We start from the raw sequence: 23,099 nt of genomic DNA on the forward strand, positions 1-23,099 counted from the left end.
ACTGGGATTATGCAAATGGTCTCTTTGAGGACACATGATCTCACATCTCTGCTTTTCTGTGGATGTATGCTTTATTCTTTGTACTGATGAACTTTCTGTTTACATAGGGAAAATGTGGCTTTATAGTAGTTGTCTTATATCATTTTTAAATTTAGCACCCAGTGGAGACTAACCAGAATCTAAGTTTTTAGAAGACATACTCTTATTGGACATCTTGGCTTGAGCCAGCTGTCTCCAACTGTGACTATGGAGAGTTGGATGAATATAGATGGGCTGTAAGAGCCAAATACTATTGGTGGATTGGCAGTTATTAAAGCTGGGCAGCTTGGGCTAAGGAGAGACTTTAAAAAGTGTCAACAACAATTACAAGCTTTTAACTTCATCTGTTTTTTATTCACTGCTCCTTGTGTTTATTTCATCTTTTATCCCAGGTTGCAAGGTCATATTTATAAACAGCCAAAGCCTTTTCTAACCACTATTGTCAACTTTCTTTTCCTGTTTTTACTACAGCACTTTCCCCCTCAAGTCCAAAAAGACAGGGACATTTGCACTTGATATTTCATTCACTTTAGGATACTAGGCTTGAATAAAGATTCAGCCCCACAACAAGGCATTTCTTTATAAATTGTATTCCAAAATATGAGAGTGCAAAGATTCACAAGAATGTCTTATTGAATTCCACTTTAGAAGAAGTCCAGCAAGATGATGACCAGCTAGAGAACCACCAGGAATCTCAAAACAAACTCCTTGGGGAAGTTGCTTTCAAGAAAACAACTCTGACTAAGAAAAAGGGCCATGAATGTAGTTCATTGGGGAAAAAAAATGTGAGTACAAAATACGTTCCTTCAAAAAAAAAGCTTCTTAAATATGATTCACATGGAAAGAATTTAGACTTACCTGGTCATGTAAGAAATTATGTAGAAAAGAAACCTGATGTAGCTAAAGAGCATACGAAATCATTCACCCATAGCTTATCTGATACAAAGAAAGACAAAAATCAAACTGGAAAAAAATGTGAGAAATTACCCAACCATAGCTCATCTAATAGGCCTTACAAAACTCAAACTGGCAAGAAACATACTGAACGGGACAAAATTCAAACTGGAGAAAAACATAAGGAATCATCCAGCTGTAGCTCATCTCCTACTAAGCGTGACAAAACTCAGAATAAAGTGAAACCATATGAATGTAATGAATGTGGGAAGGTTCTCAGCCACAAACAAGGACTCGTTGACCATCAGAGAATTCATACAGGTGAGAAACCATATGAATGTAATGAATGTGGGATAGCCTTTAGCCAAAAATCACACCTTGTTGTACACCAGAGAACTCACACTGGAGAAAAACCATATGAGTGTATTCAGTGTGGCAAAGCCCATGGTCATAAACATGCCCTCACTGACCATCTGAGAGTTCATACTGGGGAAAAGCCCTATGAATGTACTGAATGTGGGAAAACCTTCAGACATAGCTCAAACCTTATTCAACATGTGAGATCTCATACAGGCGAGAAGCCCTATGAATGTAAGGAATGTGGAAAGTCCTTTAGGTATAACTCATCTCTTACGGAACATGTGAGAACTCATACAGGTGAAATACCATACGAATGTAATGAATGTGGAAAAGCCTTTAAGTATAGCTCATCCCTTACTAAACATATGAGAATTCATACAGGTGAGAAACCCTTTCAATGTAGTGAATGTGCGAAAGCTTTCAGCAAGAAGTCACACCTCATTATACATCAAAGAACTCATACTAAAGAGAAACCCTATAAATGTAATGAATGTGGAAAAGCCTTTGGACATAGCTCATCTCTTACTTACCATATGAGAACTCATACAGGTGAGAGTCCTTTTGAATGCAATCAATGTGGGAAGGCTTTCAAGCAAATTGAAGGTCTTACTCAACATCAGAGAGTTCATACTGGGGAGAAGCCCTATGAATGTAATGAATGTGGGAAAGCCTTTACCCAAAAGTCACACCTCATTGTACATCAGAGAACTCATACTGGGGAGAAACCCTATGAATGTAATGAATGTGGAAAAGCGTTCAATGCAAAGTCACAACTTGTTATACATCAGAGATCCCACACTGGAGAGAAACCGTATGAATGTAATGAATGTGGAAAAGCCTTCAAACAAAATGCATCCCTTACTAAACATATGAAAACTCATTCAGAAGAGAAATCTCATGAGTGAAATTAGTGGGGGAAGTCTGAACTAAAGGTTTTATTTAACCTTAGAAGTATTCTAACTTTAAAGAATGTTAGAAAGCTTTTAACAAGAAGTCACACCTCGTTACACATGAGAGAATTTGAAAATGAATCATCACATGGAAGAAATGGATGGAGAGTTTAAACCTGATACTAAACCTTTTAGATAAAATATTGTTTTAAAAATAATTACTATAAATGATCTATATATTCAGATTGAATATAAAGCTTTTAAAATTGTTAATAATTGAATAATCAGAGCACTAGAGAAACAAATTACATTTTCTGACAATTCCTGAGTTGCTTGAGTGTTGTGTACTTAAGCACCACATACGAGAATTGAATTTGCATATCTGTTTATTGCCATGTATAAATGTGTGTGACCATTGGTATGAGTTTCATCTTTGATGCTATCATGCAGCTCTTTCTTAATGTCTTTGCTAGTCTCTGCGTCAGCAGAAAACTTTATAAAAGGGTTATTATCTATGTTAAAAAAAATGTTAACACAAAATTAAGAGAAAATGAAGGAAATCAGCTGAGAACACACAGGTGCTGGTAGGGAATGCTATCCAAGATATATTGTTGAGTGAAAAAAGCAGGTTGCTCAACTGCATATATAGTTTGTTCCCACTTGTGTACAAAAGGGTGTGTGTGTTTTCCTGTCTGTCTGTGTGTATGTATGTATGTATGTGTGTATATATACGTATATTTATATGTGAGTAGATTGGTTTGAAAAAATACAAAAGAAACTTAGTGGTTGCCATTGGGCACAGGAGTACAGGAATGGGGTCTGGGATGGGAGGGAGACCTCCTTTTTATTGTATACTCTTTAAATTTTTAACTCATGTACATATATTATTTTCACAATTAAAATCCTTTTAATATGTATAAATGAATACTAATGAAAATTTTCACTGAACCCACTCCACGATGTTATTTGACAAAGTAAGAGTTTCTATGCTTATTCATGAATGAGGATATGGTATTAAATTTGATATTGAATTCACAAAGGCTTTTCCTATCAAACATGTTCTTTCATTAAAATAATGAATTACAACTATAACTCAGCACTGTGTTTCTTTTATTCATCATATTTTTAAAGACTGAAGATGAACTGTGATTGCAGCTGAATGAAAGTGATTTTCTGCACAATCACTCCATTTTATCTCATATTCAAAGTGCTTATACGCAGATACCTCAATCTGGGATTTCAAAGGTATTGCAACAGGGGCTTCCCTGGTGGCGCAGTGGTTGAGAGTCTGCCTGCCAATGCAGGGGACACGGGTTCGAGCCCTGGTCTGGGAAGATCCCACGTGCCGCGGAGCAGCAGGGCCCATGAGCCACAATTACTGAGCCTGTGCGTCTGGAGCCTGTGCTCCGCAACAAGAGAGGCCGCGATAGTGAGAGGCCCGCACACAGCGATGAAGAGTGGCCCCCGCTTGCCACAACTAGAGAAAGCCCTCACACAGAAACGAAGACCCAACACAGCCATAAATAAATAAATAAAAAACAAATACTTTAAGAAAAAAAAACAAGCCATGGGTATATTCCAAAAAGTTAATGGTTTGGAAAAAAAAATGTATTGCAACAAGTGGCACTATGTTCTTGCCCAATAGCAGACCTTGTTAATGTATCACTGCACTCTTTCTGAGTGAATCTAGACTCGGCCTCAGAATCATTCTTAAGCATGCATTCCAGAAGATACTGTTAATCAATTTGGGTTTGCACAGGAAACCTACTTTCCTATTTTTACTCATGAGTCATAGATTAAAAAATACAGCTGAACTGTTCTAAAATTTAAGTTTTTACACTAAAAACAGTAACATAAGGACAAAAATGGTTTTGTAATATAAGATAATAATAATATTTGATACGTATGTCACCTTTTACATTTTTCACAGCACATTCACTGCATTACCTGATTTATTCCTCAGAATAAACATATAAGTTGGTAGGAAAGACTTGTCTAGTCATGGTCAATACTTCTCAATAAATATTTCACCTAGATACTAGCCTAGCATAATTATGGACCCTCAACCGTATGTGATTAAATGCCATCTTTGCAAATATTTCCTATTCCAATGCCTGCCTTCTTGACCTCATTTTGGAGAATTAAAAAGTATGAATATTTAGAATGGAACGTGTGCATGTGTGTGTGCACGTGTGCACATACATGTATTGAAAGACTAACTCACGGATATTATGCTCTCATTACCAAGTAACTTATTTACTGTCGGGGAAGAAAATGAAATGTGAAAGCCGTTTCCATCAGTAATTTATTACCAGGTGAAAATCTAGCACTATGCACAGAATGAATCATCACTGTCCAGAGCTGTAGAAAATCTGCACTTTGTAGAAGAATAAAACAGTTGCACACATGGCTAGAAATTTCCTACACCTCTTGGAGAACCCATGGTAGTGCCACTCCTGGGACAGTCAAAAATATAGGTATACCTGAACAGTAAAAATGAATGCTGAAAGTCATCCTGTGCAGTAAAAAATGAATTAAAATTTAGTATCAATGAATAGGAAATGATGTCTAAAAATAATTAGAAGTGAACAATGAAAGAAAATAGACATACAGATGTGAGTCTAAATCAATGATACACAAGCTTGGGCATGCATCACAGTGGCCTGGAGGGCTTCTTAAAACATGGACTTTAGAAATGGGCCTCACCCACAAAGTTTCTGACTCAGTAGGTCTGTGATGGGGCCTGAGAATTTGCATTTTAAATAAGTTCCCAGAAGATGCTGATGCTACTGGTCTGGGGACCACACTTTGAGAATCACTAATCTGAATAATTGTTTAAGTAAAATTTAAAAATATTTTAAAATGTTCCTGAGACATTTCTTCAATATAAAGAAGATGAGGAGGCATATATCCATAAAATTAATTATTAACAGTTTTAAAACATTTCTTTATTCAAGAAATATTTATCATCTACTATATGCTGGGCACTATTCTAAGTCTTAGAGATATAGCAGTCAACAAAACAAGAAGAAAAGAAATCTTGTCCTCAGAGAGCTTAATTCTAGAGTGGGAGACAGGCAGTAAATCTAAATATAGTTGTCCCTCGGTATCCACAGGGGACTGGTTCCAGGACCAGCCACAGATACCAAGATCTGCAAATGCTTACGTCCCATAGTCGGCCCTCCAAATCTGTGGTTCCATATCCAAGGATTCAACCAACCATGGATGATGTAGTACTATATATATTTATTGAAAAAAATCCATGTATAACTGGACCCACACAGTTCAACCTGTGTTGTTCAAGAGTCAACTGTAATTAAAATAGAGAGTATGACAGAGGGTGATAAGTGGTATGGCAAAAAACAAAACAGGGAAGGGAAATGCAGTTGTAAGAGAATGCAGTTTTAAATATGGTGGTAGTGGTGGTACAAGCTCAAGCTTACTTAGTGGTGACACAATCTTGACGAATATGAAAACAAGTCATGTATATATGATGGAAGAGCGTTCCAGGCATACATTTTTTAGAATCTGAGAGTGTGGGAAGAGACAGAAAGATGCTGAACTCCTCTGACATACAGAAGAGGAAAAAGTAAGAAATTTTTCTATTAAATGAAGATTTAAAAAATAATCAGGTTTGCAAGAGAGGTAGAAACAAGATTGCTCATACACTGCTTTTGGTAGTCAAGTTTGTACAACCGATTTAAATGTAAATCTGACAGTATACATCAAAGCCTGAAAATATTTTGCACTCCTACTTCCAGGAATCTCTTCTATGAAACACAATCAGGGTGTACTATAATTATCACAGAACACAGAGAAGTTAGATAAAACATAAGTTGCCAATTAATTGATTAAATAAGGTATGACACCCTCATAAGATAGAAGTTGGTGTGGTAGAGAGAGATAATTTGAGAGAAAACATGCAGGTTTTTTTAACATGAAAAACCACAAGACTGAGTTCATAGCAACCACAGCTACTGGAAAATGAGGGGAGAATCCCAGAAAAGAGAGACTCAAAGGGGGGGAACCCAAATTATGTGAATAAAGTCTGCACAAGTCTCTGGCTGACCCCTGAATCATGCAGGTATGGCACAACTCCTAATCCTTTGTCTTTTGAACTGAGCTTTCATTTGTGCTGCTCCCTCAGTGACAGAAATTAAAGTCTGAGTTCAATGATGTTAATTACTTGATAGAACAAAAACATTAACACTCCTCCAAGAAATATAATGGAATCCAGAATTGCCACAACTTATCATTCATGATATCCAGGATACAAGACAAACTTACTTGACATTCAAAGAATTAGGAAAATGTGACCCCATTTCAAGAAAACAGACAACCAACCCAGATATTGGAATAAGCTGATGAAGATATTAATGTAGCTATTATAACTATGCTTAATGAAATAAAATATGCTCAAAATGAATGTGAAGATTTTTAACTCAGAGAAGAAATAGAAACTACAAAGAAAAACCAAAATAAAATTCTTGAACTGAAAAATACGTCTGAAATTTAAAATTCACAGGATAAGTTTGCCAAATGTAAATTACAGGGGGAAGAGTCATTGACTTGAAATAGATCAGTAGAAATGATCAAACAAATGAGAGAAAAATGATGAAAAGACATTAACCGGTGACCTGTGGGACAAAAAAACATGTCTTGCATATATGTAGATGAAGTCCCAAAAGGAGAGTGAGGAGAGAATGGGACATACAAAATATTTGAGGATATAATGGCTGATATTTCCCCAAGTTTGGTAAATGACATAAATGTACTGATTTGAGAATCTCAGCAAACTCCAAGCAGGATGAAAATTAAGAAAACCATGATTAGGTACTTCCTAGACAAGCTCTATGACTTAAAGATAGAAATAAAATCTTGGAACTTCCCTGGTGGTCCCAAGACTCCACGCTCCCAATGCAGGGGGCCCAGATTTGATCCCTGGTCGGGGAACTAGATCCTGCATGCATGCCGCAACTAAAAGTCTGCATGCCGCAACAAAGAAGCCCACATGCCGCAACTAAGAAGCCTGCATGCTGCAACTAAGACCCAGCGCAGCCAAAATAAATAAATAAATAAATATTTTTTAAAAAGCAAGAGCATGTTCCAAATCAATATCTTTAAAGAAAGAAAGAAAGAAAGAAAATCTTGAAATCCAGGGGAAAAAGTGACACATATTTGATAAAAACAATCTTAATGATTGGTGACTTATCATCAAAAACTGTGGAGGCCAGAAGACAGTGGATTGGTATCCTTAAAAATGCTGTAGAAAACAAAAAAACCTTCAACCTCAACCTCAAATTCTATATCCAGCAAAAATATCCTTTAAGAATGGAGGTGGAGCAAATGGTGCTGAATAGTTTTTTTTTTTAAGCCACAGTTTCATTGTCTTAGTTAAAACAGGATTATTAAGTGGTGATTTTAAATTCTTTTTTTTTATTAGCAACTTCAAGTATAACAACTGGAATAAGTGTTTATTTTCTATTAATAAAAATGAATTTTGACAAAAACAGAAAAAAGAATGGAGGTGAAATAATGACATTTTAGATAAATGAATTAAGAGAATTTATCCCCAACGACCATAAAGTTCTTTGGGTTGAAGGGAAATAATACCAGATGGAAACTCAGCTCTTCAGGAAGCATTAAAGAGTATCAGAAATGGTAAATACATAGGTAAATGTAAAAGACTATTCTAACTTGTTAATTTCTTTAAAATACTTAGGATTGTTTAAAACAAAACTTATAACATTGCCTTATGTGGATTGTAAGGTATTTAGATGCAGTACATATAACAACTCTAGCATAAAGAAAGGGGGGGTGGACCTATATTGTAGAGAGTTTCTAAATTTTATGTGCTATAAATAATAGCAATTGAAAGTAGAATGAAAGTCAAGGATGTATAGAGCAATATCTAGAGAAACCATTAAAGAGTAAAGCAAAGAAGTATAGCCAGAAACACAACAGATAAAGTTAAATGAACCTCTAATAAGTATTTAAAATTCCTAATGGAAGCAGGAAAGGGGGTACACAGGAACAAAATCAAAGGGGACAAACAATACAAATAATATGGTGGATCTAAATCCAACCATAGCAATAATTACATTAAAAGTTAACGGACTATATATTGGATGATTGGGATTGACACATACACACTACCATATATAAAATAGGTAACTAATAAGGACCTGCTGTATAGCACAGGGAACTTACACTGTAATTGCCTATATGGGAAAAGACTCTAAAAAAGAGTGGATATGCGCATATGTATAACAGATTCATTTTGCTGTACCTCTGAGACTAAATTGTAAATCAATTATACCCCAATAAAAATTAAAAAGTTAATGGACTAAAAGCTTCAATTAAAAGGCAGAGCTTTACATAATGGAGAAAAAAAAGCAAGACCCAGTTTTATGTTATCTACAAGATCCAAACTTTAAAAAGTCACAGGTAAGTTAAAATTAAATGGATTGAAAATGATATATCATAAAAATAGTAAGCATACAAAGCCTGGAATGGCTATATTAATAGCAGACAAAATAGACTTCTCTCTCTTTTTTTTTTTTTTTTTTTAGCTTTTTAACTTTTTAAAATTGAGGTATAGGGAATCCCCTGACGGTCCAATGGTTAGGACTCCCAGCTCTCATGGCCGAGAGCCCAGGTTCGATCCCTGATCAGGGAACTAAAATCCCATCAGATGCGTGGCACAGCCAAAAAAATAAATAAATAAAATTAATTTTAAAAAATAAATAAAGTAGAGGTATAGTTGATTTACAATATTATATAAATGTCACATGTACAGCATAGTGATTCAGAATTTTTAAAGATTATACTCCATTTATAGTTATTATAAAATATTGGCTATATTCCCTGTGCTGTACAATATATCCTTGTAGCTTATTTATTTTATACATAGTAGTTTGTACCTCTTAATCCCCTACCCCTATCTTTCCCCTTCCCCCTTCCTCCTTCCCCCTCCCCATGGGTAACCAGTGGTTTGTTTTCTGTGTCTGTGAATCTGTTTCTTTTTTTTATATTTATTAGTTTTATTGTTTAGATTACATATGTAAATGATAACATACAGTATTTGTCTTTCTGTCTCTGACTTAATTCACTAAGCATGATACCTTCCAAGTCCATCCATGTTGTTGCAAGTGACAAAATTTCATTCATTTTTTATGGCTGAGGAGTATTCCATTGTACATATGTACCACATCTTCTTTATTCATTTATCTGTTGATAGATACTTAGGTTGCTTCCATATCTTGGCTATTGTAAATAATGCTGCTGTGAACATTGGGGTGAGTGTATCTTTTCAAATTAGTGTTTCTGTTTTCTTCAGATATATACCCAGGAGTGGAATTGCTGGGTTATATGGTAGCTCTATTTTTAGTTTTTTGAGGAACTTCCATACTGTTTTCCACAGTGGCTGCACCAATTTACATTCCCACAAACAGTGCACTAGGGTTGCCTTTTCTCCACATCCTCTCCAATATTTGTTATTTGTGGTATTTTTTTTTAATCATTCTTTTTTTAAAAATTAATTAATTAATTAATTAATTTTTGGCTGTGTTGGGTCTTCAATTCTGTGCGAGGGCTTTCTCCAGTTGTGGCGAGCGGGGGCCACTCTTCATCGCGGTGCACGGGCCTCTCACTGTCGTGGCCTCCGCCATTGCGGAGCACAGGCTCCAGATGCGCAGGCTCAGTAGTTGTGTCTCACGGGCTTAGTTGCTCCGCAGCATGTGGGATCTTCCCAGACCAGGTCTCGAACCCGTGTCCCCTGCATTGGCAGGCAGATTCTTAACCACTGCGCTACCAGGGAAGCCCTATTTGTGGTATTTTTGATGATAGCCGTTCTGACAGGTGTGAGGTGAAATCTCATTGTGGTTTTGATTTGCATTTCTCTGATTAGCGATGTCGAGCATCTTTTCATGTGTGTGTTGCCCATCTGTATGTCTTCTTTGGAAAAATACCTTCTGCCTGTTCAGGTCTTCTGCCCATTTTTTAATCAAAACAGACTTCTTGATAGAGTGTTATCAGACATAAAGAAGGCCAATTAAAAAAGATAAAAGGATCAATTCATCAGGAATACGTAACATACATAAATGTCTATGCACCTAAAAGAGTTCCAAAGTACAGTCATACTTCAGAGTTATTGCAGATTCGGTTCCAGACCACCACAATAAAGTGAGTATCACAATAAAACAAGTCACATGAATTTTGTAGTTTCCCAGTGCATATATAAATCATATTTACACCGTACTGTAGCCTATGGTGTGCAATAGCATTATGTCTAAAAAAATGTACATACCTTAATTTTAAAAATACTTTATTACTAAAAAATGCTAACCATCATCTGGTCCTTCAGTGAGCTGTAATCTTTTTGCTGGTGGAGGGTCTTGCCTCGATGCTGATGGCTGCTGACTGATCAGGGTGGTGGCTGCTGAAGGCTGGGATGGCTGTGGCAGTTTCCGAAAATAAGACAGCAACGTTCGTGGCACCCCCAAACAATTACAGTGATAACATCAAAGATCACTGATTACAGATCACCACAACAAATATAATAATAATGACAAAGTTTGAAATATTGTGAGAATTCCCAAAATGTGACACAGAGACACAAAGTGAGCAAATGCTGTTAGAAAAATGGCACTGAGAGACTAGCTCAATGCAAGGTTGCCCCAAACCTTCAATTTGTAAAAGACATTTTTTTCTGCAAAGCGCAATAAAATGAGGTATGCCTGTATATGTAGCAGAAATTGAAAGAATTAAACAGAGATATCAATATTCCACAGTCGTAATTGAAGATTTTCACATCCCCCTCTAGGCAATTGATAGAACAAACTAGACAGAAAAAATTAGTGAAGATATAGACTACCTGAAGAGCACTATGAAAAACCTTGATATTTCTAGAACATTAGCTCTACAACTGTAGAATATACAGTGTTTTCAAGTGCACATGGTATGTACACAAAGATAGAAAAATGCTGGGCCACACCACCAGTCTTGATACACTTAAAACAATTGAAATCATGCAGAGTTTGTTCTCTGACCACAATACAATTGTGGTTGGGATCTCTGGAGACAGATTCTGAGAAAGAGTTGAAGTTTCAGATGTTTCTTAAAGATCAATACCCATGGAAGGAAGGGGGAGAAGCAGGATTAGGCAAAGGAAGAAGTTTAAATACATTGTAGGCCCAAAAAAGCCAACCTGGTGAGGAGCTCTGGGGTGAGTGTTTTTCTCTTCCAAGTGTCCTGTATTGGGTCTTCATACCCTGACCCCAACCTTGCTCATTCACCAGATGCAGTCTTCCCTGCAAAGGGCATGACCTTGGGTGAGGCAGCTCTCTGTAGCTGAGGCCCACCTTTAAGTAGCTGACAGCTAGAAATTGTCTTCTAATTGTACTCCCCACAGCTGAGCAGTAAGACCTTACTTGCAGAAGAACCTGGATATGCAACTCTATGTCTATCATAATCCATCCCTTGCTCTGCTCAGATATACTTCTCCATACATATCTATATATCTATATATATCTCCTATATATCATGATATCTTGGCTGCACCGCTAACAAGCTGTGTGACCTTTTGGTGCCTGAAATTCCTCCTCTGTAAAACAGGGATAATAATGGTTTTCCCCCTCAGCATTAAATTAGATCAGAGGTCAGCAACTTTCTTCTGTAAAGGGATAGATAATGTTGATAAATATTTTAGATTTGGGGGGGCCAAATGGTTTCTGTCACGACTCCTCAACTCTGCTGTTATAACACAAAAACAATCATAGACAATATGTAAATGAGTGAGCATGGCCAATAAAACTTTATTTATTAAAACAGACAGCAGGCCAGATTTGCCCACGGGCTGTAGATTGCGGATCCCTGAATTAGATTATACATGTAAAAGAACAGTTACTTTAGGGCCTCATAAGGCAAAGGAGATTCCCCTGATCCTTGGCAAGGAATTTCCCCCCAAAACAGGAGTGTGTGGCCATTCCCAGTGGAGAGAGTCACCTGAATCAAGATGTGGAGGTACGATCAGGATGTCAGATCCAGGGATGTGAGAAGTGGTTTATTATACCTGCTATTCTGTTGAGAAATCCCTTCTTCACTCTGTTTTCCTGACAAATTCCTGCTCCTCTTCTGAGACTCAGTTTTTAAAATCATGTCCTAAGCCTTCCCGAGAGCCCTTCTCACACCCCCATCACTACCACCCAGTCCCTGACAGTCAGCCCCTTCTTTCTGTGCTCCCGCAGCACACATCATGCCCCTGTCGGAACACTGATCACACTGCACTGGCATTACCAGACTGAGCTCCTCCCTTGCATCATCAAGCATGGCAATAATAAATGTGTGTGACTGAAGGAAGGCATGAGCTTTACATTATGGAGAAAGAGCTGGGAGACATAAATATATATCTAACAAATCAGGGGAGCTAAGCTGATTCTGACACAGTCTCGCCCTGAGTAGCTGTCAGACCAAAGGGGAGAAAGACACAAGTATTGGAAATACTTGACAACAATATGGCTATGACAGAGGAAGGCATGTTCAGCTGTGCCCATAAAAAGGAACAGATGCCTGGGGGATCTGGAAAAACCTAGAGAGAAGAGGATGTTGGAGCCCAGCTTTGAAGCATGAGTAGTAGTTCTCCTGGCATATGGTTGGGAAGGATATTCCAGAAGCATGAAGTACACTGTATCTGATTTTAAAGAGCTGAGTGACCCTTGAGAATTAATCTCCAGTGTCTTTAAGCATTAGTTAGGGCTGGCTATTCTGTAGTAATGTAAAAAGGTATACTAAGGCATATTAAAATTTTTAAGAGTTTGAGCAAAAAGTGATTTGAATTGGGCAGCACCAAACCAGAGGTGGTTAGAAGTACTCCACTGGCAGGAGCTAGGGGGCAAGACTTTTACAGAGAAGACAGAAGCAAAGCAAGGAAATTATTTGATTGCTGGTAGTTTAAGCAGTTGCCTTATTTGTAGTTCCCCTTATTTGGGAAAGCTTGTTGGCTGTTTGTGATTGGTTGTCCTTAGTTTTTGATTTCTTAACGTCGAGCCATTGACAGGCTTAGGTTTTTGTTTGCTTATGAAGGCTGCTAAGGCATTAGAATCATCTCAGTCTAATGGCCTCCTTGTTTAATTAATTTAACAGTAATAACATTATATGGTATTTATTATTTTAAAACTGTAGATTCTGGGACTTCCCTGGCAGACCAGTGGTTAAGACTTCTCCTTCCAGTGCAGGGGGTGCAGGTTCGATCCCTCGTCGGGGAGCTAAGATCCCACATGCCTCGCAGCCAAAAAGCCAAAACATAAAACAGTAGCAATATCATAACAAATTCAATAAAGACTCTAAAAATGGTCCACATCAAAAAAATCTTAAAAAAGACAAAACTGTAGATTCTAAAGTGTTTTTCACTGACACTGACGCTGTAGCTTTCTTCCTTAGGTCAGCAAACATTGAAATACCCAAATGAGTATTTCACAACCTTCCGCTACTTTACAACATAGAAAGGACTAAGGGAAAGTGGCTGACCCAAGGCCACAGAGCAAGTTCAAGACCAGATTGAGAGGAGAACCCAGGAGTGCTGAATTATCCTTCAGAGTTTAACCCCAAACACTTTCCCTCTGCTGCTATCTGATGTGTCTCTAGCAGGGGCAGAGTCTTCCCATCCCAATCAGGGAAAGTGCCCCTGGGAGAAGACATCTGAATTTCATTTTTCAGGATGATTATCAGGAGTTTGCTAGATGAAAGGCAACCTGACTTTCCCTCTCCCAGGGCTGTCTCCGGGGGAGAACACTGCACCACTCTAACTTCTCCACCTCAGTTAAAACTCAATGAAAACCTACTTTAGTAAACATACAATAAATGCTCAATAAACATTTACTGTTATTATTACCATATCTCAGATTGTCAAAGTGAGGCAAAGTTATATAGATCAAACAACTTAAGCCCTCAGAGACTTCTCATCGCCTTAACAGGAGGGGCTTCCCCTGCTTTGCTGTTCCACTTCCCCATCTTTGCTTTGCACCCTCCTGCTGTGTTTCCATTTTCTACACGTCTTAGCTGAATAGGTTCCATCCTCCTATACCTGGAATTCTTTCCTAGTTTATGTCTCTGCTCCTTCATTGTTCCTGTACACCTTTTCTGTAGCTCCCGTATTCCAGTTCTCACCTACTTCGCTCTGAGAATTTTCTGCTGTACGGCACCAACACCTACTCGAAATATGGCGCCTCCCAGTCTGTCCCACTTTTTGCTCAGTGGGCGCGGCCATGTTAACCCCCTGGCTAAGGGAGACTAACAACCGGGGAAGTCTCGCGATAAAGGCAAGTCATGGGCCGTGCCACCTTCCGCGATAGCGCAGAGAGTCCAGTAGCCCCGGCGTTGTAAGGGGCGGGTTGTAGCTTTCAGCTAAGGGCCAGGCAGGAGAGGCGGGAAGGTGAGGAGTCCGGTTCTCAGAAAGGTTTCAGTCACTGACTGCGGTGTTGGGAGTAAGGGCGTCATGTTTGACCAGCAATTGAGTGTTTGTAGCGGTCCGTATATTCTGGTCCTGTCGTGGTTAGTCATTAAGGGGGCTTGCCTAAGATAGTGATTGCCGCCCAGTGGTGCTGCTGGTAGTGGACTCTGAGGAGGGTCGAGGCTTACTGTGGGGTTTGTGGGGCTAGTGATTGGCCCTGCCTGTGTGAGTGATTCTGGGTCTTTCAGGGTCATGGGTTGGAGTGACAGAAGTCAATGGTTGGGGCCCTGAAGGGGGGTATCCCTCCCTTAGGGTTATTTAGGGTCAGTGAGTGGAGGCTGTAGTGCACCTGCGGGGCGCCTCTGTGATAGCTTAGGGAGCAGGCGGCTCGTGGTCAGTGATTGGGGCTGCAGCTTAAATTTTAACAGCTTGCATCCAGGCTGCGCTCTGCACGTATCATTATGTGCTGGGTTTCCTTGTGTGGGTTTATGCCAGCAAGGATGTTGAGGATGGGGGAGAGTTCCCATCCTTCCCCCAGAGGTTCTGTTTCCATCCTTGGATCTATCTCCTAAACAGACTTCAGGCAGTTTATATTCTCTGCTACTAATCTTGTAACTAGTCAAGTACTTCAAGCCAAAGCCTTTACTCAGAAACACTCTCTCACAGCTCCTTTGCCTTCTCCCTGTCCTTCAATCTATGCGCTGTCCCTGGACAATTTTAACCACACTCATTGTATCAGTTTCCACCCTTAAAGTCATGACTTTACAATCTATAGCTCCAGTCCAGACTTTTCTAACAAGCTCCAGATTCACAGTAGCCAGCTCTCTCCTACACATCTCTGTGAGGTTTACTCACAGACGCTTCAATCTTAGCATGATCAAAATAGTTATCTTCCTTCTTCATACTTTACCTACTCGTCCTACTATATTCTACATCATTATAAATGACATCACTCTTCATCCAGGTAGGCATAATAAAAATCCAGAAATCCTTATTATTTTCTTTCAGGCAAACTCCCTCTAGTGAATTGTGCCCTTTAGAACTTGCTTGATATGATCTTGGATTAAGAGGTCATAGGACAATAGCTGCTAAAAATAACTATCAATTTTGTTTCAAAAATAATATAACTTTATTCTCGAAAAATTGGAAACTGAAAATGCTAAACGCAACTTAATAGAAATCACTTCTAATCCTGCCACCCAAAGATAACCATAACATTTTGATGTATTTCATTTTAGTCACTTTTTTCTTGCAAATATATTTCTTTTCAACATGTTTATTGTTTTATGACTTATTTTTCTTGCTTTGTAATTCAACAAGAAAAAAATTTTCCAGGTATGTAAATACTTTTATAAGACATTTTTAATGACTGTGTAGTATTCTGTTTTTTCAGTAATTGATTTAACCAATCCCTATCGTCAGACATCTAAGTGGTTTCTACTTTTTAGGTGATAAAGCAGCATTGTGATGAATATTCTTGCAGATACATCTTTGTGTATATCCATGCCTATTTCTTTTTAGAATAAATATTTAATAGTAGATTTGTAGAGTCAAAGGAGGAAAAACTTTCTAAACATATAATGGAATACAAATATTCACATCCGCAAAGGAAAAACATCATGTCCTGATCCTTTCAGAACTGTAAATTAGTAGATTGATGTTATCATGGTGTAATTCTTTGTGGTCTCTCTGAATCTTTGAAAGGAGCAGTCTCTAAAGGGTAGTCTTTTATGTAGTTGATCATAGGAGTTTATAGGCTCATGGTTGTGGGAATCACAGAGCAGGCTCAGACTCTCAAAGCTATCTTCTTTTTCCCCTCCCTGCTCATCCCAGCTCTGTCTGTACAGATATCTACTGCTTCTGAAGAGCAACAGAAAATGAGCAAGTCTCAGGTAAGTGAGCTATTTATACCCCGTTTTGTTTTCCACTGTATTTGAGGCAGTTTAAAAGAATTAATTCAATTAACTGAAAAAATGGAAATAGAGATCAGGGAAAATAAAATAGAAGATCTGACCAAGGAAACTTGGAACATAGTCATACAAGTTGTAGGATCTTTCAGAGTTAAAGTTGAGCATACCATCTGCAATTATATGATTTACATTGTACATTAAATGTGATAATTTCTTGAAGAAAGTAAAGATTTTTTTTGCATTTAGGTTTGAAGTTATTCTCCTGATGGGACTGCATGCATATGATGTAGTAGTCAGTGTCCTTGACATTTACCAACACATGATAAATTCCATAGCAGTTTTCTCCCTGGCTGTTTCTTAAACCAGTTCTCCAAATAAGTATAGGGCATAATAACAAGGCAGAATTCAGTTTCTAGGCAGTAAAATCAGAGGGCCAAGTACACAGCTGTCAAACAGTCTGGCTTGATCCATGAATAAAATCTATAATTTTGGGAGCAGCATTTCTGGGAGTTTGTAAAATTAGTCCAGGGGATTCATGTCATTAAAGGTAATACTAATTTTAATTTTATTAAATTTAAAATAATTTTAATTTGCAGTTTTTGACCAATAAATAATCAGATATTTTTCCTTTAAAATGCAATAGATTGAGAACCTCGAAGTGTGTATCAAGTGAGCATGCTTGGTGGATAGTGGAGATCAAGTGAATTTGCTAATTTCTGTTGGTTTATCACTCAGCTACTAGCCAGCATCTTAGTGGTTGTGATTGTCATATAGTTTTAAATGTTTTTATTTGAAGGTATATATTGTTTGATTTTTACCTATAATGTTGCATTGGTTTATTCCCACTGTGTAGCATATAGCTTCAGCATAGTAGTGTTCAAAGTGGGGAGCATGCATTCCTTAGGAGATGTGCAAGATGATCCCCTGGGATATGGAGAGAAAAGATGAGAAATTCTACTTATATATCTTTTTATGATCATAATATCTCAGTATTGAGTTACTTACATATAACCTATGGGTTTTTTTAAAGGTGTATATTATTGATGTGTGTGCTTTTTTTTTTTTTAACTGAAAAATGTCTCACCAAGATTCGCCTCTTTAGAACGAAATATGCTCCTGTCAACCAGGAGATTCCAAAAATTTTAGGAGCTCTGTCAAAAAATCAGAGTCAAAGATCAAATATTAGAACAAAAGATGCTCCTGGTACCTTTATTGCTTAGGAAATTACAGAAGTTTTAGGAGCTGTGACCAAGAGCCAGGGAGAAGACTAAAATGTATATTTCTTATCATATCACAATATCATGGTTTCTGATTTTAAAAGTTTGGGGATTACTGTTTTTTTTTCTTTTTTTCATTGAAGTATAGTTGCTGTACAGTACTGTATAAGTTACAGGTTTACAATATAGTGATTCACAATTTTTAAAGGTTATACTCCATTTATAGTTATTATAAAATATTTGCTATATTCCCTGTGTTGTACAATACATCCTTGTAGCTTATTTTATACCTAATAGTTTGTACCTCTTAGTCCCCTACCCCTATATTGCCCTTCCCCTCTTCCCACTGGTAACCACTAATTTGTTCTCTATATCTGTGAGGACTACTGGGTTTTGTATCTATAATTCTGTACCCAGTTTCAATATGTGGGTTTTTCCATACCACCAAGCAGTCTTCCAACACCAGCTGGGTGTCCTACCATTTAACTTAATTTTGACACTACCTACTTGGAGAAAGCATCAGATCCTACAGGTTACAAGCTTAGTTCCACAAGGCTGCCCTCCACCTCGGATGCTAGTTGCAAGTCCAGATTATTATCTGTGCTTCTGACCCACTGGCTGTAAATCAGAGGTTCCCACCACCCCCTCCTTTGTTTTGATTTATTTGCTACAGGGGCTCACAGGACCCAGGAAACCAGTTTACTCACTAGATTACCAGTTTGTTATAAAGGATATTAAAGGATATGAATCAAGAGCCAGATGAAGAGATACATAGGTCCCGAACAAAGGAGCTTGGGGACCAGCATGTGACACATGGAAGCATTCTGGTCCACCACCCTGGAAGTTTTCTGAACCCTTTCCTCTTGGGTCTTTATGGAGGCTTCATTATGTAGGCGTGATTGATTATCATTGGCCATTGGTGATTTGTTCAACCTCTAGCCCTGCTCCCCTCCCTAGAAATCAGGGAGTGGGGCTAAAAAAAAAAAGCACCCTCTATTCACAGTTGGCTTCCCTGGCAACTAGCCCCCATACTTAGGTGCTTTCCAAACATACCTCATTAACATAACAAAAGATACCTTTATCCCACTCCTCACAGAAAATTCAAGGGTTTTTAGGAGCTCTGTGCCAGGAACAGGATAAGGACCAAATATACTTTATTATAAATCACAATGTCACAGTACCATTGGTACTAGTGCATCTCCTCATTTCTTTTATTCAGCCACCAACTCCCATAGTCATAGTCCAGATTTATAATTACCAATAGCTCCAAGCATTTCACTCTCTGGCCTGCCTTTCTTTCTTTCTTTCTTTCTTTCTTTCTTTCTTTCTTTCTTTCTTTCTTTCTTTCTTTCTTTCTTTCTTTCTTTCTTTCTTTCTTCCTTCCTTCCTTCCTTCCTTCCTTCCTTCCTTCCTTCCTTCCTTCCTTCCCTTACTTTCCTTTCTTCCCTTTCTTTCCTTCTTTCCTTTTCTTTTCTTTCTTTTCTTTCTTTCATTTTTTGGCTGTGTTGGCCTTCGTTGCTGTGTGCGGGCTTTCTCTAGTTGCAGTGAGCGGGGGCTACTCTTTGTTGCGGTGGGCGGACTTCTCATTGTCGTTGGCCATTATTTCTATTTCTAGCTCATTATCTAGTACCTTGACTCCAGCAATTCTTCAGTTCTGTACAGACCTCTGATCAATTGACCATCCATTTTTTCACTGTTTATTACATTCCTCTCCCCACTTCTTAATTCTCTCTTTTCTCAGCTTGAATTCCATGCTTCTCAGTTTTTGTTAGGAGCAACTGTCACCCCACTGAAGTTCAGTTGCCTACCCATTATTGCCATGTACATGTCAATGATAATAGATACCTTGAGCTTAATGGGGCAAGTAGATTTTCTTGTGGTAAAAAATACATAACATAAAGTTTGCCATTTTAACCATTTTTATGTGTACAGTCAGTTGTATTAGTTATATTCACAATTTGTGCATCTATCACCACTATTTCCAGAACCTTTTCATCACCCCAAACAGAAACTCTGTGCCCAATGAGCGATAACTCCCATTCTTCCCTTCCTCCCACAGCCCCTGGTCACTTAAAACTACTTTCTGACTCTGTAAATTTGCCTATTCGAGGTATTTCGTGCAAGTGGAATCATACAATATTTGTCCTTGTGTGTCTAACTTATTTCACTTAGCATGTTTTCAAGGTTTATCTGTGCTGTAGCATGTATCAGAACTTCATTCCTTTTTATGGCTGAATAATATTCCACTCTATGGATATACCACATTTTGTTTATCCGTTCATCTGCTGATGGACACTTGGGTTGTTTGTACCTTTTGGCTTTATTGTAAATAAAGCTGCTATGAACATTTGTATACAAGTATCCGTTTGAGTACCTGTTTTCAAATCTTTTAGGTATATACCTAAGAGTGGAATTGCTGGGTCATATGGTAATTCTATGTTTAACTTTTGTAGGAACTGCACAGCAATTTATGAGGGTTCCAGTTTCTTCACATCATTGCTAACACTTGTATTTTCTGTTTTGTTGTTGATAACCATCCTACTGGGGTAAAGTTGTACCTTATTGTGGTTTTGATTTGTTTCTCTAATGACTAATGAGGTTGAGCATCTTCTCATGTGCTTATTGTCAGTTTGCGTATCTTCTTTGCAGAAATGTCTATTCATGTTCTTTGCCCACTTTTTCATTGAATCATTTGTCTTTTTATTGTTGAACAAATAGAATTCTTGATTCCACCTCTCCCTCCACCAAGAGCAGATCTTTCTTGTCTCCTGGACTTCAGTGGGATGCAGTTGCTTACACCAAAAACCAAGGAGTTTTAGTTGATTCCTCTTCTTTCCTCATACACTGTCTTTCAGAAGTATCTCGGTTGGATTTGATTAAGATCAAATTTTAAAATAGACTGCTCTTATTGAGGTCTATTAATCATGAGAACTTAATCATGGTTTGAATAGTAAGGAACAGTGAGTTCATTAGCACTTTATTGTTACTAACTGATCAAAAATTATTTCATTTTTCTCATTATGTGTAGATATGCATTTTAAAAAATTGAGTAGATTAAATATTACTTACATTTTTTATTTTAATTTAAACTTTAAAAACAATGGTTTCTGCTTTATTTAATTTTTTAAAGTGTTTTAATGGAAAAATTCAAACATGTATAAAAATATAGAGAACAGTATAATAAACCCCTTGTACTTCCTCATTTATTTTCAACAATTAATATTTTACCAATCTGACATCTTTCCTCTTTCTCTTCTTTTATTTATTTGTTCCCTGGAGTTGCACATTTTAAAGCAAATCTCATACATGGCATTTCGCCAGTATATACTTGCTTTGCAGATTACTGTTGTTGTTATCTTCGTTTTCTGACAAGTGATACTGGTTTTCCCTTTAGTGGTTTCCTTTTAAAATACATTTATTTAAGTAAAGAAGTTGTTGGGTTAAAACTATTAAGTCAATAATAGCGCAGGTAACATGCAGATATGGTAAAACCTCTGAAGGCTGTATATGAATAAATGATGTTTGAGAGCATTATACTGAAGCGCTCACAGGTCCTTGAATTTACCATGTTCTTCATGTTCACATGCCTTTTTCCTACTCCACTCTTCATCTGGAATGATCTTTCTCCCTCCTCCACAGGTTACCAGAGAATACACTATTCATTTTTTATGTTTCAAAACCTTTTTATTTTATCCTTACATTTAAAATTTTTTATTTTTACATTTTTCATTGTTCATTTTGTATAACTTTACAAAGCCCAAAATAGAATCACTCTTTCTTTCCTATTTCTGTCATAACCTATTTAACATCTTATAGCATTTATATACTTACTTGTTTGCCTCCATCTACTAGTCTGTAAACCTGCTGTGTTTTATTCATATTTGTATCCTGAGCACCAAATAGTGCTGGTCACATAGGTTCTTAATACATGCTTGATGGAGAGAGAATGGATGATTCTTAATGGCAAAGTTTTTCTAATAGGAGTTTGACTTCTCCCACGTAGTAGAACCCAAAATTGGCCTCATGGTAAACATTTTCTTTAACTTTTTGTGATGAACCCTGCATGACGAAAACAGCAATAATTTCTCATACATCTTTTATACATCACTCAGTGTTTTTCACTTTAGATTTAATAGGAATGTTCTGTTACAGGGATTTGTTTCATTCAAAGATGTGACTGTGGACTTTACTCAAGAGGAGTGGCAGCAGCTGGACTCTGCTCAAAGAAACCTGTACAAGGATGTGATGCTGGAGAACTATAGCAACCTTGTTTCAGTGGGTAAGGACATCTTCCCTCAGAGGGTACTGATATTAGTTACCTGTTGTTGTATAACAATTATTATAGTGGCTTAAAGTAAACATTTTTTTACAAACAATTTCTGTAGGTCAGGAATATGGAACAACTCAGCTGGATGGTTCTGGCTTGTGGTCTCCCATGTGGTTGTAGTCAGATGTTAGCAGGGGCTGCATTCATCTGAAAACTTGACTGGGACTGTAGGATCCATTTCTAAGGTAACTCACTCCCGTGGCTGTTGACAGGAGCCTTAGGTCCTTGCTGTTCATTGGCTGGAGATCTCAATTCCTTGCCATGTGGGCCTGTTCTCACGACCTGGCAACTAATTTCCCCTAGATAGAGTGAGAGCAAGGAGGAAGTCACAGTGCCTTTTATGGCCAAGTCTCTGAAATCACACATGATCACTTCTACCTTCTTGTGTTCATTAGAAGTGAGTTACTAGATATACAGATTGCCAACAAACACATGAAAGGATACTCAACGTCACTAATCATTAGAGAAATGCAAATCAGAACTACAATGAGGTATCACCTCACACCAGTCAGAATGGTCATCATCAAAAAATCTACAAACAATAAATGCTGGAGACGGTGTGGAGAAAAGGGAACGCTCTTGCACTGCTGGTGGGAATGTAAATTGATACAGCCACTATGGAGAACAGTATGGAGGTTCCTTAAAAAACTAAAAATAGAACTACCATATGACCCAGCAATCCCACTACTGGGCATATACCCTGAGAAAACCATAATTCAAAAAGAGTCATGTACCACAATGTTCATTGCAGCACTCTTTACAATAGCCAGAATGTGGAAGCAACTTAAGTGTCCATCGACAGATGATTGGATAAAGAAGATGTGGCACATATATACAATGGAATATTACTCAGCCATAAAAAGAAACGAAATTGAGTTATTTGTAGTGAGGTGGATGGACCTAGAGTTTGTCATACTGAGTGAAGTAAGTCAGAAAGAGAAAAACAAATACCGTATGCTAACGCATATATGTGGAATCTAAGAAAAAAAAATGGCTCTGATGAACCTAGGGGCA

General features: G+C 37.7%; 2 protein-coding genes across 18 annotated transcripts in view; both read left to right on the top strand.

Annotated features, from left to right (window-relative positions):
• Positions 1–13,550, top strand: part of ZFP37 (ZFP37 zinc finger protein) — a 55,693-nt gene extending 42,143 nt beyond the window's left edge. For all 11 annotated transcript variants that reach the window (XM_082469173.1, XM_082469169.1, XM_082469171.1 and 8 more), the window contains one exon: positions 688–13,550. In XM_082469173.1, the coding sequence (XP_082325299.1) occupies positions 688–2,198 (1,511 nt within the window). In that variant the 3' untranslated portion in view covers positions 2,199–13,550. The remainder of the gene's footprint in view (positions 1–687) is intronic.
• Positions 692–23,099, top strand: part of LOC309664158 (uncharacterized protein) — a 28,593-nt gene continuing 6,185 nt past the window's right edge. The window contains exons 1-4 of one of the 7 annotated variants that reach the window (XM_082469197.1): positions 13,561–14,613; positions 15,640–15,701; positions 16,465–16,523; positions 21,911–22,037. In XM_082469197.1, the coding sequence (XP_082325323.1) occupies positions 16,509–16,523; positions 21,911–22,037 (142 nt within the window). In that variant the 5' untranslated portion in view covers positions 13,561–14,613; positions 15,640–15,701; positions 16,465–16,508. Of the gene's footprint in view, positions 825–13,560; positions 14,733–15,639; positions 15,702–16,464; positions 16,524–21,910; positions 22,038–23,099 lie in introns of those variants that run through there. The other 6 variants (XM_082469196.1, XM_082469195.1, XM_082469193.1 and 3 more) reach the window with 6 other exon arrangements.

This window comes from Balaenoptera physalus (assembly GCF_965194825.1).
Source record: "Balaenoptera physalus genome assembly, chromosome: 7".
NCBI lineage: Eukaryota > Metazoa > Chordata > Mammalia > Artiodactyla > Balaenopteridae > Balaenoptera > Balaenoptera physalus.